Here is a 23,888-nt window from a genome sequence, read left to right as displayed (position 1 = left end):
AATTAAATGAATTTTATTTGAAATGAAATCTTACAGGCCATGACAAATAAATGTCAAATTTGTGACAGCATTTTCAAACGTGTAACAAAGTCTGGTAATGACATCCAAGTTGTGCTTGCTCAGGCTCATGTTCTTGTAAGAATCTTCATTATATCTTTCTGTACAAGGAATAGCTTCATACATCTCTTAATGGAACATATTGATGGCTATTGTTGATTGAGAACCCACAGACTAATTGAATCTGAAATGTTCTAAACCATGATTTTTTTAAGACAAGCAAATAAAATAGTTTTGTTTAGTTTTGAATCCATGATCATAATTGATATCAAGGGATTAAATAAATGGGCAAACTAGGCACAATCCTAGAGCATCACTGTCCACAAGTAGTGTAGACATGTATTAAAGTTTTGTTGCACTTTTTGTTAAATAAGTTCCTTTTTAACCACCTATGTGCCTCGAATTAAAAAAAAAAAAATCACCCAGCATGGGGTCAGTGTAGAAAGAAGTATATTTGTATTACTTTTAATTTCGCAAGAGGCCTCAAGTAGAGAATATGAAGGGATTGGTAAATTATGTCTCCATAGTGCTCCAAATTGTTGTCCTCCATAAAGGAACATTCTATTGTTATGGGAAAGCCTCAGATCCCAATTGCTGATACAAAATACTAAGATGCAACCGCAGCACTAGAGAGTCCTTTTCAAGGGACTTCCTCATATTACAGGTGAGGTTCTAGTCTGAGTACCTTTTAAACTCTCAACATTCAGAGTGAAAACAGGTTTTCAGACCAAAATTGTACTCATGCTTAGTGGAATAAAGTCACATGAAAGAACTTGCCGACACTTTTTTTGCACTTAAAAAGGAAAACTGTCCTCCTATTAAAAAATATGTACTGCAGAACTTAATTAAAAGTGCATCTGCACTTAGATGCAATTGATGGAGGTGCCCTCCGCACACCTTTCAGCAGTCCCGGCCAACAATCAAATAAATGGTGCTCGAAGTAACTTCACGGATGGCACCGTGCAAAACACAAGATTGAAGAAAATAGGTCACCAGCACTCCATAAGTTAAAATGAATGAGTCCTTTTAATGGACAATGATGTCACAGAAATCCAACATGAGCCGACGTTTCGGGGCCACACAGGGTCCCTTCTTCAAGGCAAGAGATGAAGGGACCCTGTGTGGCCCCGAAACGTCGGCTCATGTTGGATTTCTGTGACATCATTGTCCATTAAAAGGACTCATTCATTTTAACTTATGGAGTGCTGGTGACCTATTTTCTTCATCTGCACTTAGAGTCTTATCTTAGTCACCCTGAAAAAGGCCCACAAATATCTTTTGAGCCAACCAGTGAAGTCCACCTAATGCAGCTTCCTGTGATGGTGTGGCAACAATGCTGAACTGCTCTTAAATTCAAAGTAGACTCGCCACTCTCATGTTGGTTGTGTCTGCTTGCACTAGCATGATATACGAAAATGTTGCAGGGGACAAGGCCATCAACATTGATAATTCATGAGCTTGTATCTGGCCACTGCTTTCTGGATTTACATTACATTACTATTGCTAAAATCCTCCCACTGTGAGCTGCAGTGTTTGGGAGGGAGAGCCTGTGAGACACAAATAAGGGAGGATTTGGATCAGTCAGGGAAGGTAAATAATGTATTTTGTTTACTTTATGAGGCTTGTGCATGGCATAGTAAATTAATTTGGTACTGTCATACAGGAGCCTTTAGTTGTATGTTAAGTGACAAAATGTAGAGAAACTGTAAAGTTTCTTTGTCCTGATGGGCCTTGTCATCAAGATGATGTAATGTTTATTATGACATAACTTGGTGCCTATAAATTGTACTAAGGCATGATCATTAAAAGGCAACTTTAAATTATCCCTGCTTGACAAGATCAAGAAAGGTCCCAGATTCTGCTAATGAAATAGTAATCACTACTCTAGCTCCACCCAGCTTCAGCAGTCCAGATGAATCCCCTATGTACACAATAGTTCTAGCACTGCACGTAAGTGGAGACATTGCCCATAGCCACCAGATCATATTCTATTTGAATTTCTAACCTACATAACAATGAAAGATGTTTGCCATAGGCAGCAAAACCATTTTCCTATCTTCCAGTTTTATGCTTAAGCTTAATCATTTTGGATGGATATCCCTTTCTCCTGTAATTGTGGCAAAAGGGACATCCATACTGGTTTAATGGTGAGCCGTTTGACTTAATTCAATTATTGATATTCCCTATGTTCCTGGCAACAACTGCTATAATGGGCTCCTTTTTCACCTACTACACCGTTTCTATTCCTCTTAATCGGCAAGATTAAATGTGCCCTTTTATCAGTGGAAATGATTTAATTTACTCCAATATTACTGTATTTATCCTATACAGAAAGGTGAACACCAAATTGAAAACCGGGAATCCTCTTGATGACATAGATAGAACTGGATGGAACCTCACACAATATTTTTCTAGTAGCTTCATTTATGCCCTGTGGCACCGCATCCCATAGAGTTGCATTATATCTTCTTTTCATTTTCTTTTTTGTTGTCCTGTTGAGGCTACAAGAGGGTGCTTCACTGGTATTGTAAATAGTTCTTTAAGGACTGAGGCAACGGTAAAGACTCAATTTGGTTCAAACGGTCTCTGCCAATAGCAAACCGAACCGATCTTCTGCATAAATCCACCAAAGGAAGCGGTTCCGCTGAAAACAGAGAACAAGTACATTAATTTCACAGTATAACTACTGTCTGTATAGTTCCAAAATAACCTTAATTCTAACAAATAAGTCCAATAACAATGAAAAAGAATGATCGACATCTATTTGGCTGCTTTGGACAAAACATTCTCAGCCCATATTTATTGCTGTTCTACACATTCACTGCTAGAGTTCTAAAAGAGTTATACTGTATTAAGGACCGCCTTGGATATAACCAGCCAACTCGGGCATTAATTCACATCACACACAGTCTCAAGATAAAGAAGCACCTAAAATCCTCCTATTTTAAAACCATATACATACATATAGAAATATTACCATGTCTAAGCATAGATTTATGGAACAAAAACCTCAAAAAATACTCAGGGAGAAGGTAAATGAGCTACAAGAACTATCAGTGAGACCAGTGAGCAAAAACTAAAAGGAGCAGTTGGTCTACTGCATTAAAGGGAAGATTTGCAACATCCTCCCAGCAGGACATTAATGCAAAATAATGCAGTTAAGGTGTATGACCTTTATAGCAACAAATATCTTCACAATGTACACTGAATTAGCATAGTCCTACATTTACACGCTTCTTTCTTTTTATAAAGGAATATAATTATTGCATGTGGTAGAAACCAATCCAGAGGCAAAGTACAAAATATAAGAGCATACCTGCTGTATAGCACATATTACAATAGTCAGAAGAGAATAAAACTGAATTAGAATCACACACAGTCCATCAAAAAATGAATGCTATATTTACACTTCAACAACCATCACAGATATCTCTAGACCTATAATGATAGTAACATGTCTGCAATTAAACACATTAAAGTGACACTAATCTTAGTAATTAAGGGGGTTATTCACTAATCTGCCAAAGGCAGCAGAGTGAAGAACGGAGCCGAAGTGAAGTGAGCAGATTCACTTCAGCCTTGTACGGCTGATTTCAGCCACACATCGGCTAAAATCAGCCATACATCGGCTGCCTTCGGTTAGCCGAACATGCTCTGAAGTGCAGAAGGCGTTCAAATCAGCCGATCCAACATCAGGATCGGCTGAGCCGAAGCTCCAGCAGCTCACTCACTACCGTTCGCCCCTATTCTCATAGGGGCCGTACAGCAGTAAGTGAATAGCCAAATGCCACAGAGCGGCATTCGGCATGGGTATTCTGCTCGGTTCCTTCGAGGTAGCGAGCAGAATAAAAAAAATTAGCTGTATTTAAACAATAAAAACTGGGTGGAGCCAACTGTGATGTCATGGCTCTGCCCAGTTCTTATTTATTGGCCGGGACCTGCTAGTAGACTCTGGCAGATGCCGGCAAAATAAAAACAAATTGGGCAGAGCTAGCGGTGACATCACCGTAACCTCCGTCCAACTGTTTCCTATTGGCCGGCACTTGCCAGAGTCTAGCAGGTCCTGGCCAATAAACAACTGGACGGATACGGGCCTGACGTCACGGTTGGCTCCGCCCAGTTGTTATTGTTTGATGACAGATCAGTGTCCCCAGGTCATTTGGGGACACTGATCTGTCATTACAACTGGGCAAAGTGAGCCATAAGATCACAGCAGCCTCCACCCAGCGGTCATTTGCATGGAGAAAGGTCGGCCTTTGGCTCAGTCGAGCCAAAGCATATGCCTTGGGCTGCTGTATGGGCTATTGTGAAAAGCCAGTTCAGCAGCCCTTCGGTTCGACCGAACCGAAGGACTCAGGTGGCCGAGGCAAGCCGAAGGATCAGCCGAGGCTGCGGCGGGATCACTTGGCTCATATGAGAATAACCCTCTAAATCTTAAAAATTAGGGCTGTTACTGATTAAAATTTTCGTGTTCGATTAATCTAAATTATTGTTAATCGATTAATTTCGATTATAACGCACATACAGATCCAACTACATTGGCCTATACACATACAGCACAGCAATGAAGTAATAAAATGAACTAGGATCACACTAATCCATCACGTTATTCATCTCACGTGCCCCACTCAATATGGCCGCCGCTTGAGTGGGGCAACTCAGAATAATAACGTGCTGGATTAGTGTGATCCTAGTTCATTTTATTACTTCATTGCTGTGCTGTATGTGTATAGGCATTGCCTTGGCTGGCGCTCGTGCAGAAAGTTTCATAAAAAATGTAATCGTTCAAAAACATTTTAATCGATCAAAAAGATTAACGATTAATCGAGAAATGAATCGTTAATTTGCACAGTCCTATTAAAAATGCATTCAAGAACCTTAACTACTAACCAAAATGTATCTTATTTGTGTATCACTTGGCTGTAGATCCTCAAATCATCTCTGAATTGGTGCTGAGACTGTCCTTCTTTTGTTCCCCATGGTCCCTGTGGGTGTTGTAAAGTAGTCACCGCTCCAAGTTCACTCCTGTGATAGACTACAATCTCAATCCAAATTAGTAAACTAAACCTAAGATTGTATTCTATCACGGGAGTGAACTGATTATAATACTGAGCATGTATCCACCTTCCTCCCTTCAAGCAAAATATAAATTGAGCTTGTCTGCTATAGCATATCACCTCTGCCTATTTTCTTTTTATATCTTTGTATGTTTAAATGGGAGGCGAGCCAGCACAGCATACCATGTTAAGGTCAAATCTTCAAATCTCATTTAACGTTTTGAAAGGCATTGCCAAGTGAGTGTGGCAGAGTGCATTAAGGGATTTGGAATGTGCACCTCTAGGCTGAGCACGCCGCAGACACTGCAGTGCGGTGTGGAATTTCTGCCTTTAACAGGAAACCATAGGTTTCCTCATAGGCTATGAAAATACTAGTCATGCACATTTGTACAGTAACATACTGTGTAGAGTTCAAACATTTTCCAGGGGTTGCTGCACCAGCTCAGCTGTGAGAGCAACTCCTATGAAAATTCCTAAGAGCTGACTGCCTGTCAGCAATAACCAGCAATCAATGATCAGCATTATTTTCTTTTGCATACTTAAAGAGGAGCTCTGCTCCTATTGAAAGGCAGGGTACTGTATTAACACAAGGAGCTGTTTAAATAACTCAACTCCTACTCTTGGTTACAAGAAGGAGCAGTCATATACTGTTCATAACCAAACAATTTCACATGGTATGTCTGTGCCCGGCTTATACCACATCATTCTGATGACACTGCTGATTCAGAAGAAAACCAATGGTAGTGTCCATTGTATAATAGAAGCCACATTTTTTTCCCCTGTTCATAAGCCAGTTTGCATACTCAATTCTTGGCTGCATATAAGAACAAAGATTCAAACTTTACTACGTAGGTAGAGTTTGGGTGTTAAAGACATACAAATATTATAAACACAAAGGCTATAATGGCCCCTTGGTGCTGTGAGCCCATTGTCCAGACTTTGTACATATATACTATAGCCAAACTAATAGGTGATAACATCATTTTCACGGATCCATCACCATCTATCCACTCCTTTTAACAGCTCTGTGTAATGTAATAGACATACATCAAGGGGCACAAGGGGATCTTGAAGATGTAGATGAGGGCCCAGTTGCTGCTTAGTCTGCATATTTTGCACATTACATTTAAAAAAGCCAATGGATCACATTATAAAAGAACCATTATTAGATATTTGGGCATTAAAAAAATTACTTCATTGATTCTTAATCATCTTGTGATCAACAACAAATCACAGCAATCTTGCACAATTCACTTGCAGCATTAACAGAATATTTTTTTTAGGTATTGTCCATTTCACAGGTATTATTTACATGGAATAACCCTACTGGCCCCAACATGACCACAGAAATAGTCTACATACTTCATTCTACCATATTAGTTAAAACTTCAGTCCAAAGGAAATATTTGCCAGACAGAGTGCAGTCTTGAGTCTAGCTGCACTAGGAGACTTTGATCAGTCCATCTAGTACAATGCCCTTAGATCTTCCTTCATCTGTTTTTCTTCTTTCCTATAGAAGGATTTCTTTCATCTTCACTAAGCATTTAATAATCTGTAAAATGAGTCATTACCATCTATGCCAGCAATGATCCTACTAAAAACACTTAATTCTACCTTGTTTCTTCAAAGAAGCCCTACTCAAGACACGGAAGGCCTAGCCGCAAGGCAATTTCCTGTTTAACGCTTCTGACCCTCCTTCCAGCAGCTCTCTGTGTCTAATGGGAATGGCAACTGCTACTAGATTTCCCTTGTAGCTCCTTCTGCAGGCAAATTAATTTCATACTGTATTTCAAACACTGCTCTATCAAATCCATTACAATTGGACTTGGATTAAGAGAAAACATTCTAAAATATGTGGAAGGAAGTGTACCTTTTACTGATATGCCACAGCAATGGCACAAGGTCCTAATCATCTGACTTGCAGTAAAGCACTGGTTCCAATAGTGACTATACACCAGGATATATTTCTACATAATACAGGGCAAAATCATTTCCGTTACAGTGAATTATAAAGTTGGAAGCATCAGCAAATTATACATGTATAGAAAGGATGGATGTCACACATAATGAAGTTGATTTACTAAAGCAGTTGAGAAACGTGTGTGAATATTCACTTAAATAAAAAAAAAAAGAGGGCTCTCTTGAAGTACTAAGGTTGATTGTAACACAGAGCTCCCTTTAGTGGTTAATCTAGAACTCTATTTTTAATATAATTTAAAAAAAACAATCAGGAGAGCAAGCATTTAAAAATGTGAAAGCCACAACATTATCTTAAGAACCCTGGAATAACAATAACTAGAAATTAGCTATACATTTCCTTTTAATAGCTTTACAGAACGAGTTAGCTGCTTTTAACATATTCCTCTTCCCCAAAGCCACGGTTCTATCCAATTTTCAGTTCTGGAAACAGTTTAAAATATCTTTTACGTTCGATTCTTATTTTAAATTAACATTTACTTTAGACTTTTGGTTCTTTAAACAGAATTCACCAAAACAAGGGGAAATGAAAATGATTCTATGCAAGTTACAAAAGAATGTATCTTTCTGTTATTAGCCAGATGTTTCATTTTCCGTTGATAGGATCAATACAGCTGTAGAAGAATGGAACCTAAGTATAGAACAAACAATGCACTTCAGCCAATTACATCTGATACATAAATGGGATTCATTATTATATATTGTGCAAATACAGTATAATAATCATTATGCACAACAGTAGGCCTCTGAAGTTAAACAGGATTTCTGCATCTCGATGATGTCCACTTGCTTCACTGTTTGCAGTACTCTATTTTGCTTTTGAAGACAAATTAATTGACTGCATTTCCTGAAAAATCATTAACTCTCTAAGAGCAGAAAAAAAGGACAGGCCTACTCTAGCAAGCCCCCCGTCCTTGTAATAAGGAATAGAGCCTTGGCAGCTAAACTAGGTTCAAAGTTATTTCAACCCTTATTGCAGGAAGTGTTCTATACCTTTTCTGATACGAGTATCCATATCTAAAGTGCACACTTTTAAAAAACTACACGGAGACCCCATTCATGTCACATAACATAACTCACATAATATAATTTAAAAAAAAAGTTTTTAGGATGTCAGAATGCTTCTAAAGTCCCATCCAAAAATTACCATGTTTGGCCATTCCTAAACCTCTCCAAGCCATAACTAATCAGGTTTTAATCCTGCATAGATTAAGCCATAAGTACTCAAACTTTGTAAATAGCTGACTATCCAGGAGATAAATTAAAATGTGGCCCTAGGTAAGGTAGCAGCTTCCCCCACCGTCATTTTTTCTATTGGCATTGATAATGACTCTAATAGGTACGGAGAAGTCACCCCATTGCATTTTATGTACTGGCATGGTCTCATCAGACACAAACTGTCTTCTTGTATATCCTCCTTTCTGACATGACAGACAGGTACACAGCTCAGACCAGTTGCACTATTGCCCTGGTTTAATGCAGAAGCGTAAAGTTGTAGCTGGCTCTCTGGACATCCAACAGCCGCTAGTTCAGTTGATGTGATCGGGTGTAGGGAATAGGCACAGGCAAACAATTTTTGAGGATGCTTAATCCTGAATTGCATATTAGCTGCTCCGGTATTGCAAATAAAAGAGACAAATGTGTTAACTGATAATAGCTAGTCATTTCAGCAGCTGTAACACAATATCTGGCTTTAAGATTAGACCACAACACATAATATGTTACGCAGACCAGCAAATGTTTAACCGAACACTAGGCAATCAGATCCCAGTATATCACAGGCAACGCTGCACTGCATATTCTTCAGTTATAAACAGATAGAGGAGAAATGCAGCATAATCACAACATATTTTACTGCCTGTCCCTTGCTGCCTGGGCTATGAAGGAGATAAATGGAGGGAGGGGAGGTAATCATACACTTGGTTCCATAGTGGCTATGATGGTACAACCATCCATGAATTACAAAGCTATATATCCACATTACAAATACTATAGCAAGAAACGTGCAATATATGTGCTGTAATGTGTTTATAGTTTACATGAGGAAATAATGCGTCTCATTCATAAATGTCAGTAGCAGCCATTAATGAGTCACAGCAATCACACCGCACAGGAACTGTGCTCACACTAAGGGGAACTCCGCAACATGACAAACAGCCTCAGTAATGTTCCAAACAGTGACAGAAGAAGTAATGTCTCCCGCTGTGGTAATGCAGGAGAAATAACTATAATTTCACCGCCTTCACTAAAATGTGCTCATCTTGTAAACTTTACTTAAATCAATTTTGTGGCAGGCACAATTCAGGGGGCACTATTTCAACAGTTTATGTTGTAGCTAATAAAATGGCTTGTATTCTGTGCCTGTGCACCGGGAATTAGACTAACGGTTCATCCTCAGCAGAGCTAGCTGTGCAGTGTTCATTTATCTTCCCTATTCCCCATGGATAACTCAAATCCTCGGCAGACTAAACAATCTCCGGGCCATGACAGAGTGGAAACTGCAGTGACGACAGCTAACATGCTAGCAGATTAAAGGTATGATGGTAAGGACGGCATGGCAGCACTAGTTTGCAAGGTAGACTAATGCATTAAGTCATATGTTATGTTTCTGTGCGTGTGGTACATTTCCTGCCTTGAGCCAGTCTTTCCTTTATTCCAAGATTTGTAGATGTGGTTTTAAAAGAGCAAGTTAGTCCTTTTCTATCAGAAAATAATGTGCAATGCAGCATCCATCATTGAAATAGGAAAAATTATATTTGTCAATGTAAAACATGTAAAGCTGGGAATACACAGAATTCAGAGAGAGAATTGGAGACTTGGCGAATGTTCTTCAAAATTTCTTTTGATTTTAATATTTTATTTTGGAATGAATGGAGTTTCCCAAACAGTAACCACATTCACTGTTAGGGCCCGTTGACGCCAGATGCAGTGCATTCCGGCCCGATTCTGGCCAGAACGCACTGCCTCGCATTGCGGCCGGCTCACTTTTTTGTGGGGCAGGATAATGTTGCAAGCACTATTTTAATCGCACAGGACCAGACTGCAGGCATGATGTGCCTTGCGATCCCGTGCGGCCGATCGCAATGCGGCCGGAGGGCGTGGCTACGGTGCCATTCACTTCAATGGCCCGTCACGCCCCCTCCTGCCCCACAAAAAAGTGAGCCGGCCACAATGCGAGACAGTGCATTCTGGCCAGAATCGGACCTGAACGCACTGCATCTGATGTGAACGGGCCCTTAGAGTTTCAATTGTCTGAGAAACATTTTCTATCCTGCTCCTTCGAGTTTTTTCATCACTGTGGTCAAAATCAATCGTCAATTTGACCTATTAATTATTAGGTAATCGAATGAACGTTCTGAAAACCACCAACTGGGCTATTCAATAATACAGAACAGGGAGCAAAGTGCTAAATCAAAGTGCAATAGATGTAGCAACCAACTAGAAAACATTTTATATTGGTCCGACTTAAAACTGAATTCTGACTATTTGCTATGCATTTCAGCACTTGGCTCATTATTGAAGGTGACTGTGGCCCTATTAGTGCAACAGCACAACTGGACACTGTCTGTATTATTTACACTAAGAGTAGATTTTGCAGGACAAGCTCTTGGGATGTTTCCTTCTTTGGCTGGACTGTAAAGGAGACACCCCAAAAGCTTGTTCTTCAAATGTACCCATTAATTCAAATAAAAAGCTTCACAGACAGCACTAAATTATTTTGTTACTCATTATTGACCAAGCCTGCATTAACACTAACAAGGTTATTCACAAAAGTATGAAGCGTTTGGAGAAGCCAGGAAAAGTGAACAATCTAGGACAACATAGCTGAACTGAAAAGTGAGCTGAATTGGAGAATTTTTCCAAATCAGCTATTTTGTCCTAGATTGTTCGCTTCCCCTGCCTTCTCCAAACTCTTCATCCTTTAGTGAATAACCCTGTAAATATAACCATTTCTCACCTTTACCTTCTTTCCTAGAAATGGCAGAGGAGCTAGCATGCAACCTCCCCTCCATGATCTCTTGCCAACTCCCCTCCACGGTCTCTTGCTGGTTGGCAGCCATTGCTTTAGAGAGGGTGTGACCACACGTGGAAAATCCTTTATTTCAAACTCCATACAGTTGCTTCTGGCTTGCTGACCATAAACAGGGCAGTGACTAGAACAATGGCTTCCATAGAGGAGGACTTGGGTAGCAATGGAAGTATAACCAGTCAGGTTATGGTAAGATTGGCCATAGAAACAAAAAGGCTGAACCATCGTGAAGGACAGTATATTCTTTCTGGAATAAAAGGTATTTACATCTTTTATTCCATCACAAATCCCAGAAATAAGGGGATATTTCCTCATTTAAAGATAGTGTGTGAAGTCATTTCTTTATGTCAATGGACTAACTGTATATCCAGTGGTTTTGGGCATACAGTCAGCCTATGGGCATAAAGGAATGATTTGATGGCTCCGCCCACCATCCTAAAGTAATCTCTGTATTTTTTTGGAATTGTAATGGAATGAGACGTGTAAATATCTGTTCTAAAAATACTTTACTGTGCACACTTGTACAGTGAAAGGCTTTTAGGTACACCTCACCATAGCCTTTTGGGATATACTTTTTTTTAGTTTTACAGAGGAAAATTCTCATTTTTACAGTTTTTTATACTACCAAAAATCTTTAGTACAAGTGCAATGTGCATATTGAAACAGCTCCAATAGGAAGTAGAGTTTATCGATCAAACAGCCTGTTGGACTGAAAAAACCCTGAATGAAGTGGGTTAGACCGTAAACCCACTTATGGTTAATACCAGTGGCGTAACCAGAGTTATGGGCGCCCGGGGCAGACATTTTTTTGCGCCCCATCATATAAACACCCCATTATACAAACATCCACTCTAGTTATAAGGATAATTAATCACATGTAAAGAGCATTACATTTTTAAAAGGAGAACTATGGGGTAAGTGTTTTTCCTCATAGTTCTCCTCAGGGTCACGGGAGGACATGACCCAAAAGCTTAGTATACAGCGAGCTGCAGCTTGCGGTATACCGAGAGCGCCGCAGCCGGGACGAATCCCGACATTACTGTCGAGATCCACCCAGCTGCATGATTGACAGCTGGCTCTGTATATCTAGAGGCAGAGCCAGCTGTACCCGCCCCCTCCCGTTCGTTCCTACAGTCAGCGCTGGAGGAACGGAGCAAGGAGGGGGGAATCCCTGCAGGGAGCCGTGACTGACAGTCACGCTCTCTGCAGGGAGATGATCGAGAAGTGAGCGAGCGACAGTATGTGTTCGCTCACTTCCCGATCTACTAAGTCGATGTGTGACAGTTTCATTGTCACATGTCGGCTCAAACTATGAAGTTGAGTGAAAATCACTCACCTCATAGTTCTCCTTTAATGAATACCCTGGGTATACAGGGACAATGAGGGTATGTTGGTTCTTGTAGTTCCCTGCAAGATATATGGAGGGGGGGGGTGTACAGGAACAATGAGGGCTGGGGGAGAGGGGGTCCCTGTCATGTAGTTCCCTATATGTTATGAAGCTGTGTTATTTCCTGTCCACCTAAAAGTACTACAATGCCATTATAGAACTAAATATAGAACTTTTAAGTTCTATGTTTTATTCTATGTTCTACAAAGTCTTTGTATTTCTAGTACTTTAAAGCCCCGTTCACATTGAGCGATTTATCGCGCGGTAATTCCCGTGATATCGCGGCAAATTACCACGCGATATCGCGCTCCAATGCATTTCAATGGGGGCAAAGGGTCCTGCTGTCGCGGGTCGTGTGTCGCTACAGCAGGACTCTTTTTGGAGCGGATTTAGCCGCGATTCAAGCTTGCTCAATGCAAGCTGGAACGCGATATCGCGTGGCAACTCTCGCGCAATATGCAAATCGCGCGATTTGCATATCGCACAGTGGGAACGGGGCCTAATACAGCCTCATATCAGTTACAGGGAACTACAAGTCCCAGTTTGACTGGCCGCTTGTAGTTCACAATTAATACAATACCATTATAGAATGTAGATGAACTTAAAATGTTTAGGTTCCACTAATGGCAGGTAGTCATCATCTCAACTGTCTGACACTGGCTGGTCTCAGTTCAGACAGTTGGAGGAAGCTTAGTGGGAGGCTGAGGCTTTGAAGACAACCATTTAATTTATTAGAACTAACCCTGTCCCAGTTAGAGGCGCCGCAGGTCTCTCCCTGTCTCTGATAATATACGTCGGCAGGTCGCTGGATCGGGTCCTCACAGCCGAAGGTGGACCTCTTTTTTGCCTGACTGTAAATCTTTTTTTCACCGTGGAGCCTGCTTGTCATTGTCCAGCAGCCAGTGCCCCCCTCCCATGTCTCGCCCGGGGCAGCGGCACCATCAGCACCCGGTTGTTACGGTTGTAACAACCGGTTGTTGGTCAATACAATATAGCATATTGAAATATCTTCTTAGGATTTTTCAATCCAGTTGTCAAGGACAGTTAGAACATCCGTGTGGTAATTAAGACAGGGCGTGTGAGTAACCATTCCAATAAATCAAAGATCTGTAAGTTGCTCTCAGTTGTGGATCACATGAAATTCTACATGGACAATATGCCACAATGTACAAAAGAGCCAATAAAGATGACACTGTAAAATAAAACAATACTGTAGGTCTGATTTCCACACAACCAGAATGTTTATGTCACCATCTCCTACACAGTGCCTATTGTTGCCAGGATGGTGCAGGCTTGTTCAGATTGGTGTGGTTTTGTCCAAATGTGCCCGTATCTTTTATCCTGGTATTTCAATTATGGATGGGACATACAGGCTGAACCACCTGCTGGATTTATTACACCTGCTAGGTGAATCTAGGGATGAGCTTCTCCCCCTTGACCCCCTTCTCAGCACCCGCTAAATTGTCTACATCCATCTGATTCTTTCTTGGTAAATAAATTAATTTTGTTTATATTTTTCAGCAAGCATTATGATTAAACATACTAGGATGCTCATATTTATGCTGGCAGTCCTATACATAATTGATGCTTACACACCCTGCTGCAGTGTTATGGTAATATATTCTACTCTGACCCCCCAGTTAGTTCAAATTTAGCAGATAGACTGTAAATGCATTATTAACAAAATCCTTTCCTCACTCAATTCATCATCCATTAAAAATGGACTTTAAAACATTCTAAATACTTATATTCCGTTTAAATATTTGTTTCAGCTGCACCCTTCCACTGCTCACACTGCCCTTTTTGCCTTCTATGATCGACAGGCAAATATAAATGGGACACCTTTAAAAATCTAACTTCAAACCTTCAGAGCCCAAGCCTTCCCTCATGTAGTTCCCACTTTCTAGAACTTACTGCCCACATACTAACCTAAAGTGGACCTTTACCCCCCTTTAATAAAAATCACATCAGCATGCAGCTCTGCATGCCGATTTAAAATACACTTGCATTCATTAGTTAAACAAACTTGTTTTTAATTTACTTACAAATAGAGTTCATCTACTTCCTGGTCCAGTTCTGGCACAAATTATGTAATGTACCAAAGTGGTACATCCTGGGAAGGTTACATCAGCAGATCATTGCTGGGAAATCTCATCTAAAATCTCATGAGATCTCAGGGAAAGGCATTTTCCTCCCCTGAGATGATGTGCATGATGGTCTTAGTCACAAGTGCCAGAGTTCCAGGAAGTAAATGGAGAGCAAGTAACCTGCCCTTATTAACATGGCCACTGTCAGAAGACTGGGAAAGAAAATAAAAACTAGGTATGTAAATAATAAAAAGCCAGCAATTATCTAGAAGTATGTGTTTGTAGATTGCCATTACTAAACATTTCTAAAGGTGTGTTTGTTGTTATTTTAAAGATATGGGTAAAGTTCATGTTTAACACGTTAATACAAATGATTTAAATATATATGGGCGGGGAGGGAAGGTGTATAAAGTATACAATCTATGAAAATATCAAATATATTATTTTATGGTAGGTCCCCTGTCAATTAATTATAACAGAAGTAAAGTATTTTTCCCCAAAAGGGATCCCACCATAACTCCAATGTTTTCAAATTTAGTAAAATATATATTTATTAAACAAAATAGATTAAAATGCACACATATCAAAAGACCAACAAACAGATATTACATATAGGACATATAAGACACTACTCGGCTATGTAGAGAAAAAAGTAGAAAAAATATATAGCATATTTCAATTAAAAGGTATTAGGCATGCCCCTTGAGTACCTTGGTATATACACCATATGTATGATATCTCTTGTCCTAAATGGAGATATTCTCAAAGAATGGAGAGAGAGAATGATCCTTCTGGCACAAGGAAGGGTTAACATACACGTGTATGAAAAAAGAAGAAAGAGAGAAAAAAGGTTTGTATCATATTAGAAAAATCTTAGATCTTTTGATATGTGTGCATTTTAATCTATTTTGTTAAATATATATTTTACTAAATTTGAAGACTTTGGAGTTATGTTAATACAAATGAGTTGTACTTTGGAAACAAAGTGCTTTGGAAGTGTGGGTAGTTGTACTTTGGTTATTTTCTTTTGAAAGCTGTAAATTATTCACAAACACATGAATCTGATGTAACCAATTTCAGATTGTTACCATTTTCTCAAGAACAACCTTAATATATTTGGTTAACAGTAGCTTCAATAAATTTCCTTACTGCAGTTCAAATGAGCTGAATGAACAATGAAGAAGAAAACATTTACCATGCAAAATATAGCGCATTGCCATCCTTATTTATATAATCAAAAATCTGAATTCTCAATAGATCTTTTGCAGGAAGGATACCAGACCATAAAGTCTAAAGCCTGATTCCCATAGGGGACCTATTAAAATTCTTGGGTTGGTGGAGAATGCATGATCAAAAGTGGTTTGTGATTGCGGTGGTGTGTCCTGATCAGTCTCACAAACAGGGTCTAAGAAAAACATGTATATAATGATGTCTGATTGCCAAACCATGTCACTTCTAATATATAATAATGATTGTTCTGAGAACTTTTAAATATGATACCAGCACATCACTGAGACGTAAAGTTTTTTTAGGTCATAAAATTCTTCTTACAATCCTATTGTTTGCCAAAGAAAGTCATGTGTTTGTTAGATCCTGACATCCTGTTAATCTATGCATGACAGAAGTCTGAATCATGGGAAGACACAGATTAAAAAAAAGTAGGAAGAGCCATAGCAAAAAGTATCTGAAGAAGAATAGACCAATAACATGCTTGTTTAAAATTGCAGTGAATCGAAGAAATGATCATGTAAAAAACATAGTACTCTCAAACAGCTAACCAATTTCAGTTTACTGCCAAAGGAACAGCAAATAGTAAAGTAGAAAGCATGCCGTAAAATAACTAAACACGAAGGCTCATTTACTTTAGACCACTATATGGCCAAACGTTTATAGACACCTGATCACAACACCTAAATGAGCTGGCTAAAAATCCCATTCCAAAACTATGGGCATAATTATAGAGCCCTCCCTCCCTCTGCATCTAAAGCCTCCACTCTCCTGGGAACCCTTTTGACAAAATTTTGGAGAGTGTCTGTAGGAATGTGTGCCCATTCAGCCGTAAGAGCATTTCTCAGTTCAGGTACTGATGTCAAGAAGGCCTGGCATGTATTCTGCATTTCAATTCAACCCAGCAGGGTTGAGGTCAGGGGTTTATACAGAACACTAAAAATCCTCTACAATAAACCTATTAATGTCTTTATGGACCTGGCTTTGTTCACAGGGCCACAGTCATGCTAGATCAGAAAAAAGCCCTCCGCAAACTGTTGCCACAGGGCTGGAAGCCCACAATTGTCTAAAATTTATTTTTATGATGTAGTGATAACAGTACCCTTGAACACACTTAAACTCAATTTAGAGAGGTGTTCACATACCTTTTGCCATATAATTTAGTTTTTATACCCTTGGTAGATGGAGTATGCTTAAGGGGTGACAATATTTCTTTCAGTTTACCCTTGACTGTATGGAGGAGTGTGCGTATGAAGAAAAGCTTGCAAGGTCCACCTATTAGATCAGGGCCCTCTTCCCCTGTAATGTTTTCTAGATATTGGAAGGGCAAACGTGCATCCGTAAGGAAAAAAAATATAATAAATACTTACCTTACTCTTGTCTTTTACATTGTCTTTTTCATTGCAGGGCCTGATGTCACTATCCTTCCTTCCTTAAGATTCATGGGGAATAATGAGTACCAAAATTCGCACGAGAAGAAACCCAAGCCCAGTGCAAGAGATTTGGGATCCTTATTGTTCCCAGGATCTTGCTGGAAGCAGTGTGACGCCACCTACACTTAGGCACCATGGATGAAGGCAAGTATGTATTCTAAATGTTTGCCTTAAAATGACAATATTGCCCTTCTAATATATAACAAAAGTCTTCAGGGGTAGGGGTCTTGATCTAATAGGCAGACCTTGCATTTTACCACAAGGTCTGATTTAACAAAAAACAATATTGTAAATGGTACAATGCTAAGATTAACAACAATAATAAATAGTAATAACGTGATCTAAGGTACCGTCCTGAAGGTCTATAAACAATCTCAGTATTTACAATGTCCTACATTTAAAAAATGTATTTATTCTTTCATTTAAATAAGCTGCACTGTGGAAGATGAGAGCTGCACACGGGAAAGGTGGCTGGAGTTGATATCAGGTATTTTTAGAACGATGGCAATTCACACCTTTCTTCCCCATTCTAGCATCTTTAGCATTATATAAGGGATTCTCGTATGTTTTATTTCAACTCTGGATTTCTTTTTACAGACGGGACTGATACTTCATAGTAAATTTAATAGATTCTGACATTCTCACACTTTTCAGTATAAACATTACAACAACATCCATTCCTGTTGTCTTTTTCTATCTAGAAGAAAACATTATAAATGCTATGTTAGCAGCTACAAAGCTTTTTATCAAAATTGCAACAGCAGGCTTTCGTCTAGAGAAATGTGTGCTCATTATAGGGTGTGAAAATGTCCCCAGTTGTAGCTGCTCTTTGATGACATTACGATATATGTTTAAATAATAAACCACATACAGGTACTCTACAAAGATTAACAGTGTTGGATATAAATCTTAAGGCTCTATGAACAGAACCTTACCCTAAATATATGAGGGTCAATGGAGGGTATTCAGGTTCCAAGCACTTTGCTAAAATACACTCTTTGTTAAAGCTGAACTCCAGCAAATATTTTTCCGTGCTATCCCCCTTTCCTCCTGAAGCCTCCGGCCTCCTTTTTTAATACATACTTTTGATCCTGTAGTCTTCTGACAGTTCAGATGACATTATGGTCCTCCACACATCATGTGAGCACCGCTCAGTCCAGGAGTACTGTGAGCCCGGGTGGTGTGATGATGTCCTCCCAGGTAGCCCATAACAGTCTTTACTCACAGTAAGTGCAATGAATGATGATCATTCAACAAGAAGACTGGCGACAACTTATACCGTGGAGGACAGAGCTCCTTTCACTGAACTTCTGCTAAAATGCAGCTACTAGTTACTATCAACACTGCAGGTCACAGCAGAGCTAATGTCACTGGGGTGGGGGAAGGGAGAACATTTCAGCCAGGCTTTTAGGACCCATACAGTTCTCGTCCTAAATTAGGCATAAATGTCCAGAGGTGACCAGAAGGGTGAACAAGAAGGACAATGATACAACAGTTCACAGTTTCAAGACTTGATGCTGCCTCCTTTAACCCTGCTACTTAAGGCACTGTCCTCATAATGATAAAGACACTGCTGATATCTCAGCCGTTATACATTTTTGTTGCTGGGATGGATAAATAAAGAGTAACAAAAAAGGGCTGAAATTCTTACCTTTCCCATATAAAGTGCTGCTCCAGGGTCCCATCAACACGTCTGCAGGCCTAGACATTGGTCATACAGTCTCTGAGAACTTCAGACAATTTGTCTTTTGTTCAAGAAAAAGAAATGACCAAATGCCTAAGCAAGTTGTTGTGAACACTGGAAGGAACCTTAAGTAGCATTTTCTACAGGAAAGGTAATAAAGCCAGTCTTTCTATTTTCCAAACTTACCTAAACACCCAATGCATTATAGAAGAGTCAGACAAAAGCTAGAAGCAGTTATCTGCATACTTGCCCTGGGCTAGTGACTGAATGGATTCAAGAATGAGTGACCGCATGACAGCCAGATAACTAGTATTTGCAGAATGAGAGGTTAGCCATAACAGCCAAGTTGCCAAAGGCAACCCCTATGTCAAAGATACATCTGACCTTCCTGTAGCAGTCATGTGTCACTGCTCTCTGCATATATCAGAGACCAGGAGGAGTTTTTTTGATGGAAATGAAGGCTTAGATGTTGGATTTTGACATAAAGTCAAACTTTGCATATCTGTAACAGTACTATATAGTCTGCTTGGGCTGCATATTTTGAGGGCAGAAAGGGTGTTTCAGAAACAGCAGATTGTGCAGAATTTGAAGGTATCGCTATGTTTACATGCCTGCTTGAAAATGATCAATTGAAAGGCTTTTCAGATGACAGGATAAGACTGGGAAAGGTCTGAGAAGCTGTATGTTCTTGCTGTTAAAGATGATTTCTGTCTTATGTTTATTTATCAGCTTTTATTTCTTCCGGTTCACAAGCTTCAGCTCATTCTTCAGCGAGCACTGAATTTATTATTGCCCAGAATTCTAAGAACATGTCAATCCTTACATAAGTTGTCCGCTTCCTCTTTATGGCACTCTCAGAAAGGATTTGTCCACAGGAATGCTTCATTTTGACAGTTACACAATTCCCAAACAAACACTCACTAATTGATAGCGTAGCTTTTATTTTACCTGTAAATTAGGGAACTTCTTGCTTTTTAGGTTGTGGTGCTGTTCATCAGTTTCCAAGTTAAAGGCAGCTTTTCATGCTTCAGTTCCCCGTCAGACGAAACAATTTATGGGTCATTGAGGACAAGGGGAAACTTTATTTAAGAGAACGCCATTTTCCTTCTGTAAAATACAGCATTGTTTGACCTTGCCTTCCTGTGCCTGACACTAAGGAAATGTGCATGCTCCACCAGCTGCAGTGCAGTATATCAGAGGGCAGGAATACTCAACAAAAAGAGTTCTTTGTCATACAGGAAGCACGACGTTGTTAATTATTCATCTCATGCTGGTAATTCAAATATTGACATTGCTTGTATTCTAGTTACTTAAATATAGAAAATGTTTTTCATGTAAGTGGGGGTTTTTTTGGCTCAGGTCCCCGAGCTTCAAAAAAAGACCCGATGCCAGGCCATTCATTTTAACACAAAATCTTCCCATAAAACTATATGTGCATGTAATGTTTTTTAGGCATGTGTTATGGCATTATTTAGGCATATTTACCTGTAAAAGCCTCCCGTGAATAGGCATCGAAAAAAAGCCCTATGACCACTGCTGAGTGCCATCATCTTGAATGTGATGTCAGCAGCCCCAGCAGACTCAGAGCCGTCATTCAAGTGACATTCTAACTGCTCTTCCCAAACCGTGGACTAGATGCAGCCCCTTTCTTGCCTGTATCTGGCACTTGGGGCACTACTCCTTCCACTGACCCCAATGATGAGGCAATATTTCTTCCACAGATTCAAACGATGAGACACAAATTTCTCTGATTTACAACAATGGGGCATAATTCCCCCCATTGAAACTAATGATGGGGACTATCCCTCCCACCGTCAGCATTAATGGCTCCAATTCCTTTATCTCATACCAACAATGGGGCACTAATCCAGCCACTGATACAAATGATAGGGCACTATTTCTTCCACTGACACCAACAAAGGACATTATTCCTCTGACCACAGGTGCTATGTATTCTTTTATTTCTACCGACTACTAGCCCTGGGGCATTTTTAAACCCATAGACCACTGAGTCTGAAAAATGTTTTAATCTGACTGACCACTAATGCCAGGCCATCTACTCCTGTTGGCCACAGTCGGGCCCCCCTAAGGTTTGGAGAACAGCAAACCAGTCCTTTGTTTCCCCTGCTCTATAGTATACTGCTTTGCTCCTCCCTCAGCAGCTACATAAAATGTTATGTAGGGAGTTGAAGGTAGGAGGAAGAGGAGCTGTGGTGGCACAGACAGTAATTAGATACTTCCAGAAAAGGAGAGGACTATGACGTGCAAAGAGATGCAGGGATCTGCAGTGTGCTGGGTGCAGTATGAGATGTGATGGGTACAGTGTTGTGAAGTGTGCGGTGTGCTGGGTGCAGTGTGAGGTGTGCTGGGTGCAGTGACCTGCAGTGTTAGGTGTGCTGGGTGCAGTGTTAGGTGTGCTGGGTGCAGTGTTAGGTGTGCTGGGAGCAGTGTGAGGTGTGCTGGGAGCAGTGTGAGGTGTGCTGGGTGCAAAGCTCTTCAGTGTAAAGCATGCTGGGTGCAGTGTTCTGCAGTGTAAAGTGTTCAGTATAATTTCATATGGGGTGGACTTGTTGCATCGCCCAATATCCTCTCCACTGACCAGAGGTTCCTATGATATTTCCTGACACAGATGCCACTATGGATTTAGAAAAATGAAAAATCCAGCAGGAAGAACAGAGTTCCTTTTATCGTGGCCTTTGCAGCTATGCAGAGATCCAGCCTCTAGGGTCCCCAAGAGATGTAAGAAACAAGTAGGCAGATTAACTCTTCAGAAAGAAAAACTAAAATTATCACCCCTGGGTGGTCTGACCCTTTAAAATGAAATAAAGCGTGTTGCCTTTATTCTGAGGAGTCGCATTATTTTTGGAAGATTTTGATTGTGAACATAAAGTATTTTTTGTGCCTATTACTTCCAGGCATGTACAATCTCCTGTCGTTTACAGTTCATGCACACACATAGAAGGAAATTAAGATGTAATTGCTTATTGATTTGTACAAGTTCTTTAACCCAACATCTATTTTTAAGGGACCTTTACTGTGAGAAGGTTATTGGTGCTCATTTGTCTGTGATCAGAGTTCCGAAGTATTGTTCAGGCCGAATGGTAAAATAAATGTTTTATCGAATGATATACTCAGGCACTATATCAACTTTGTCAACATTTAGTTATCAAAACCGTCTGCCTGACTAGTGGAAAGCCGTCCTATTGTAGTATTCAACAACAAAACTATAGGAAAAAAATCACTCCAGGGCTGAAGAACAAATCGGGGGTCTATTTATAAACAATTCACAGAAGCATTGGCTCTGTGAATCTCTGTGAATTGTCATTCTGTATGAATGGATGCACAAAACCAACATGCTTGTATATTTTCTTAAGTCAAATGTATTTTTTTATTCAAATGTATTTTTGAATATCATCTTGTAATACTATATTATGGCCACTAGATGGAACTGGGAGCATAGGAAATACATACATATTTCCTATGCTCTTCAGCTCCGCCTAATGGCCATAATGCAGTATTACATGTTGACATTCGAAAATATATTCTACTCAAAGAAAGTATATAAGAACGTTTGTTTTGTGCATCCATTCGCACACAGTGGACATTCAGAGGTCCAATGGCTGAGAAAACTGTTTATATACAGACCCCAGAGTGTTTGTTTATGTGGTATAAAAGGTCACAGCCCTGACCTGAGTGTATTTTAGTGTCAGTACTGACTTGAAAATTGCAGTGCTCCACCTGAAAATAAAAGGAGGAATCCAGTTCCAATTATGTTTCTGAGAGCTGAAGCAAACTAATTGAGATTAAAACAAGTTGAGGTATGTGTCATCTATTTAATTTGGTTTCCACCTACCACCCTTTCAATTCCTGTTATTTCGGCTTAGTTACATGCAATAAGCCCAGGTTGTCTGACTTCAGGGCATCAATTTCTTCTGCTCAAGAAATAGTCCAATAGTTGTGTCAAAGCTCTGTAATGCACTATTTTTAATGTCTGCAAAATTTCCTCAAATGAGAAAAGACTGTTCAGAAACCTTGGAATACATAATGTAAAACCTACAAAGATCTGCAAAGTTATAATTCGCAGAAGGTGCACACGGGGAAGGGCAAATCATGGTGACAATAGATGTCTGGCAACAGTGCTGAAAATTGACAATTTTGAGTTACTATTTTCAGCAACTGAGACAGAATAAAGAATTGTGGTAGAGCTATGAATTCTTTAACAATTTAAAGAATAGGTCACGACTGAATATTTCACCCCCCAACCACAGTAATGCCATTCCTGCCATAACATCCCAAGAGTAGCCATGGAAAAATGTGATGCCGTATTTCTGTCACCTGAAGTCTTGGGCACAATGTGATGCCGTATTTCTGTCACCTGAAGTTCTGAGCACAATGTGATGCCGTATTTCTGTCACCTGAAGTCCTGGGCACAATATCAGTAAAACATACCAATGACATCTGTAGGTAACTCTGTTCACATCTATGAGCTGCATAGCACTGCATTTTAAAAACTGAAGCATGTCCACTTTTCTGTGCATTCTCATGTGCTGTGAGGTCCATAGAAGTCTATGGCAACACATGAAAATGCATGTAAAAAGCATTTGAATGCATTTGAATGCGTTGCCAGCCCCTGGCAACATGCTGCTCCCCTGGATGTGCTCACACACTGTGGGCTCATAAACACCGCAGAGATCCATTAAACGCATACTGTGTGCGATAGCATGCATTATCTGCACTGTATCATGAGATTAATGCAGCGCTATGGTATAAATGGGCCCTGCTTCAAGCAAGATGTCTCATCAGGGGAGCCTTCCCCCTCTGTATACTAATATATATAGATCTATATAGATCTATATACATATATATATAGATCTATATATATACACACACACACACACACACACACACACACACACACACACACACACATATATATACACATATACATA

At 39.8% G+C, this 23,888-nt stretch overlaps 1 protein-coding gene across 2 annotated transcripts in view; it reads right to left on the bottom strand.

Moving 5' to 3' along the window:
* Positions 1-2,514: 2,514 nt before the first annotated feature.
* The window catches only part of SPSB4 (splA/ryanodine receptor domain and SOCS box containing 4), a 149,615-nt gene continuing 128,241 nt past the window's right edge, over positions 2,515-23,888 (bottom strand). For both annotated transcript variants that reach the window (XM_018556057.1, XM_018556058.1), the window contains exon 3: positions 2,515-2,701. In XM_018556057.1, coding sequence (XP_018411559.1) covers positions 2,574-2,701 — 128 coding nt within the window. In that variant the 3' untranslated portion in view covers positions 2,515-2,573. The remainder of the gene's footprint in view (positions 2,702-23,888) is intronic.

The sequence above is a fragment of the Nanorana parkeri genome, unplaced genomic scaffold (genome assembly GCF_000935625.1).
Source record: "Nanorana parkeri isolate BGI_ZX_2015 unplaced genomic scaffold, ASM93562v1 scaffold223, whole genome shotgun sequence".
NCBI lineage: Eukaryota > Metazoa > Chordata > Amphibia > Anura > Dicroglossidae > Nanorana > Nanorana parkeri.
This window is presented reverse-complemented; position numbering and strand designations above follow the sequence as displayed.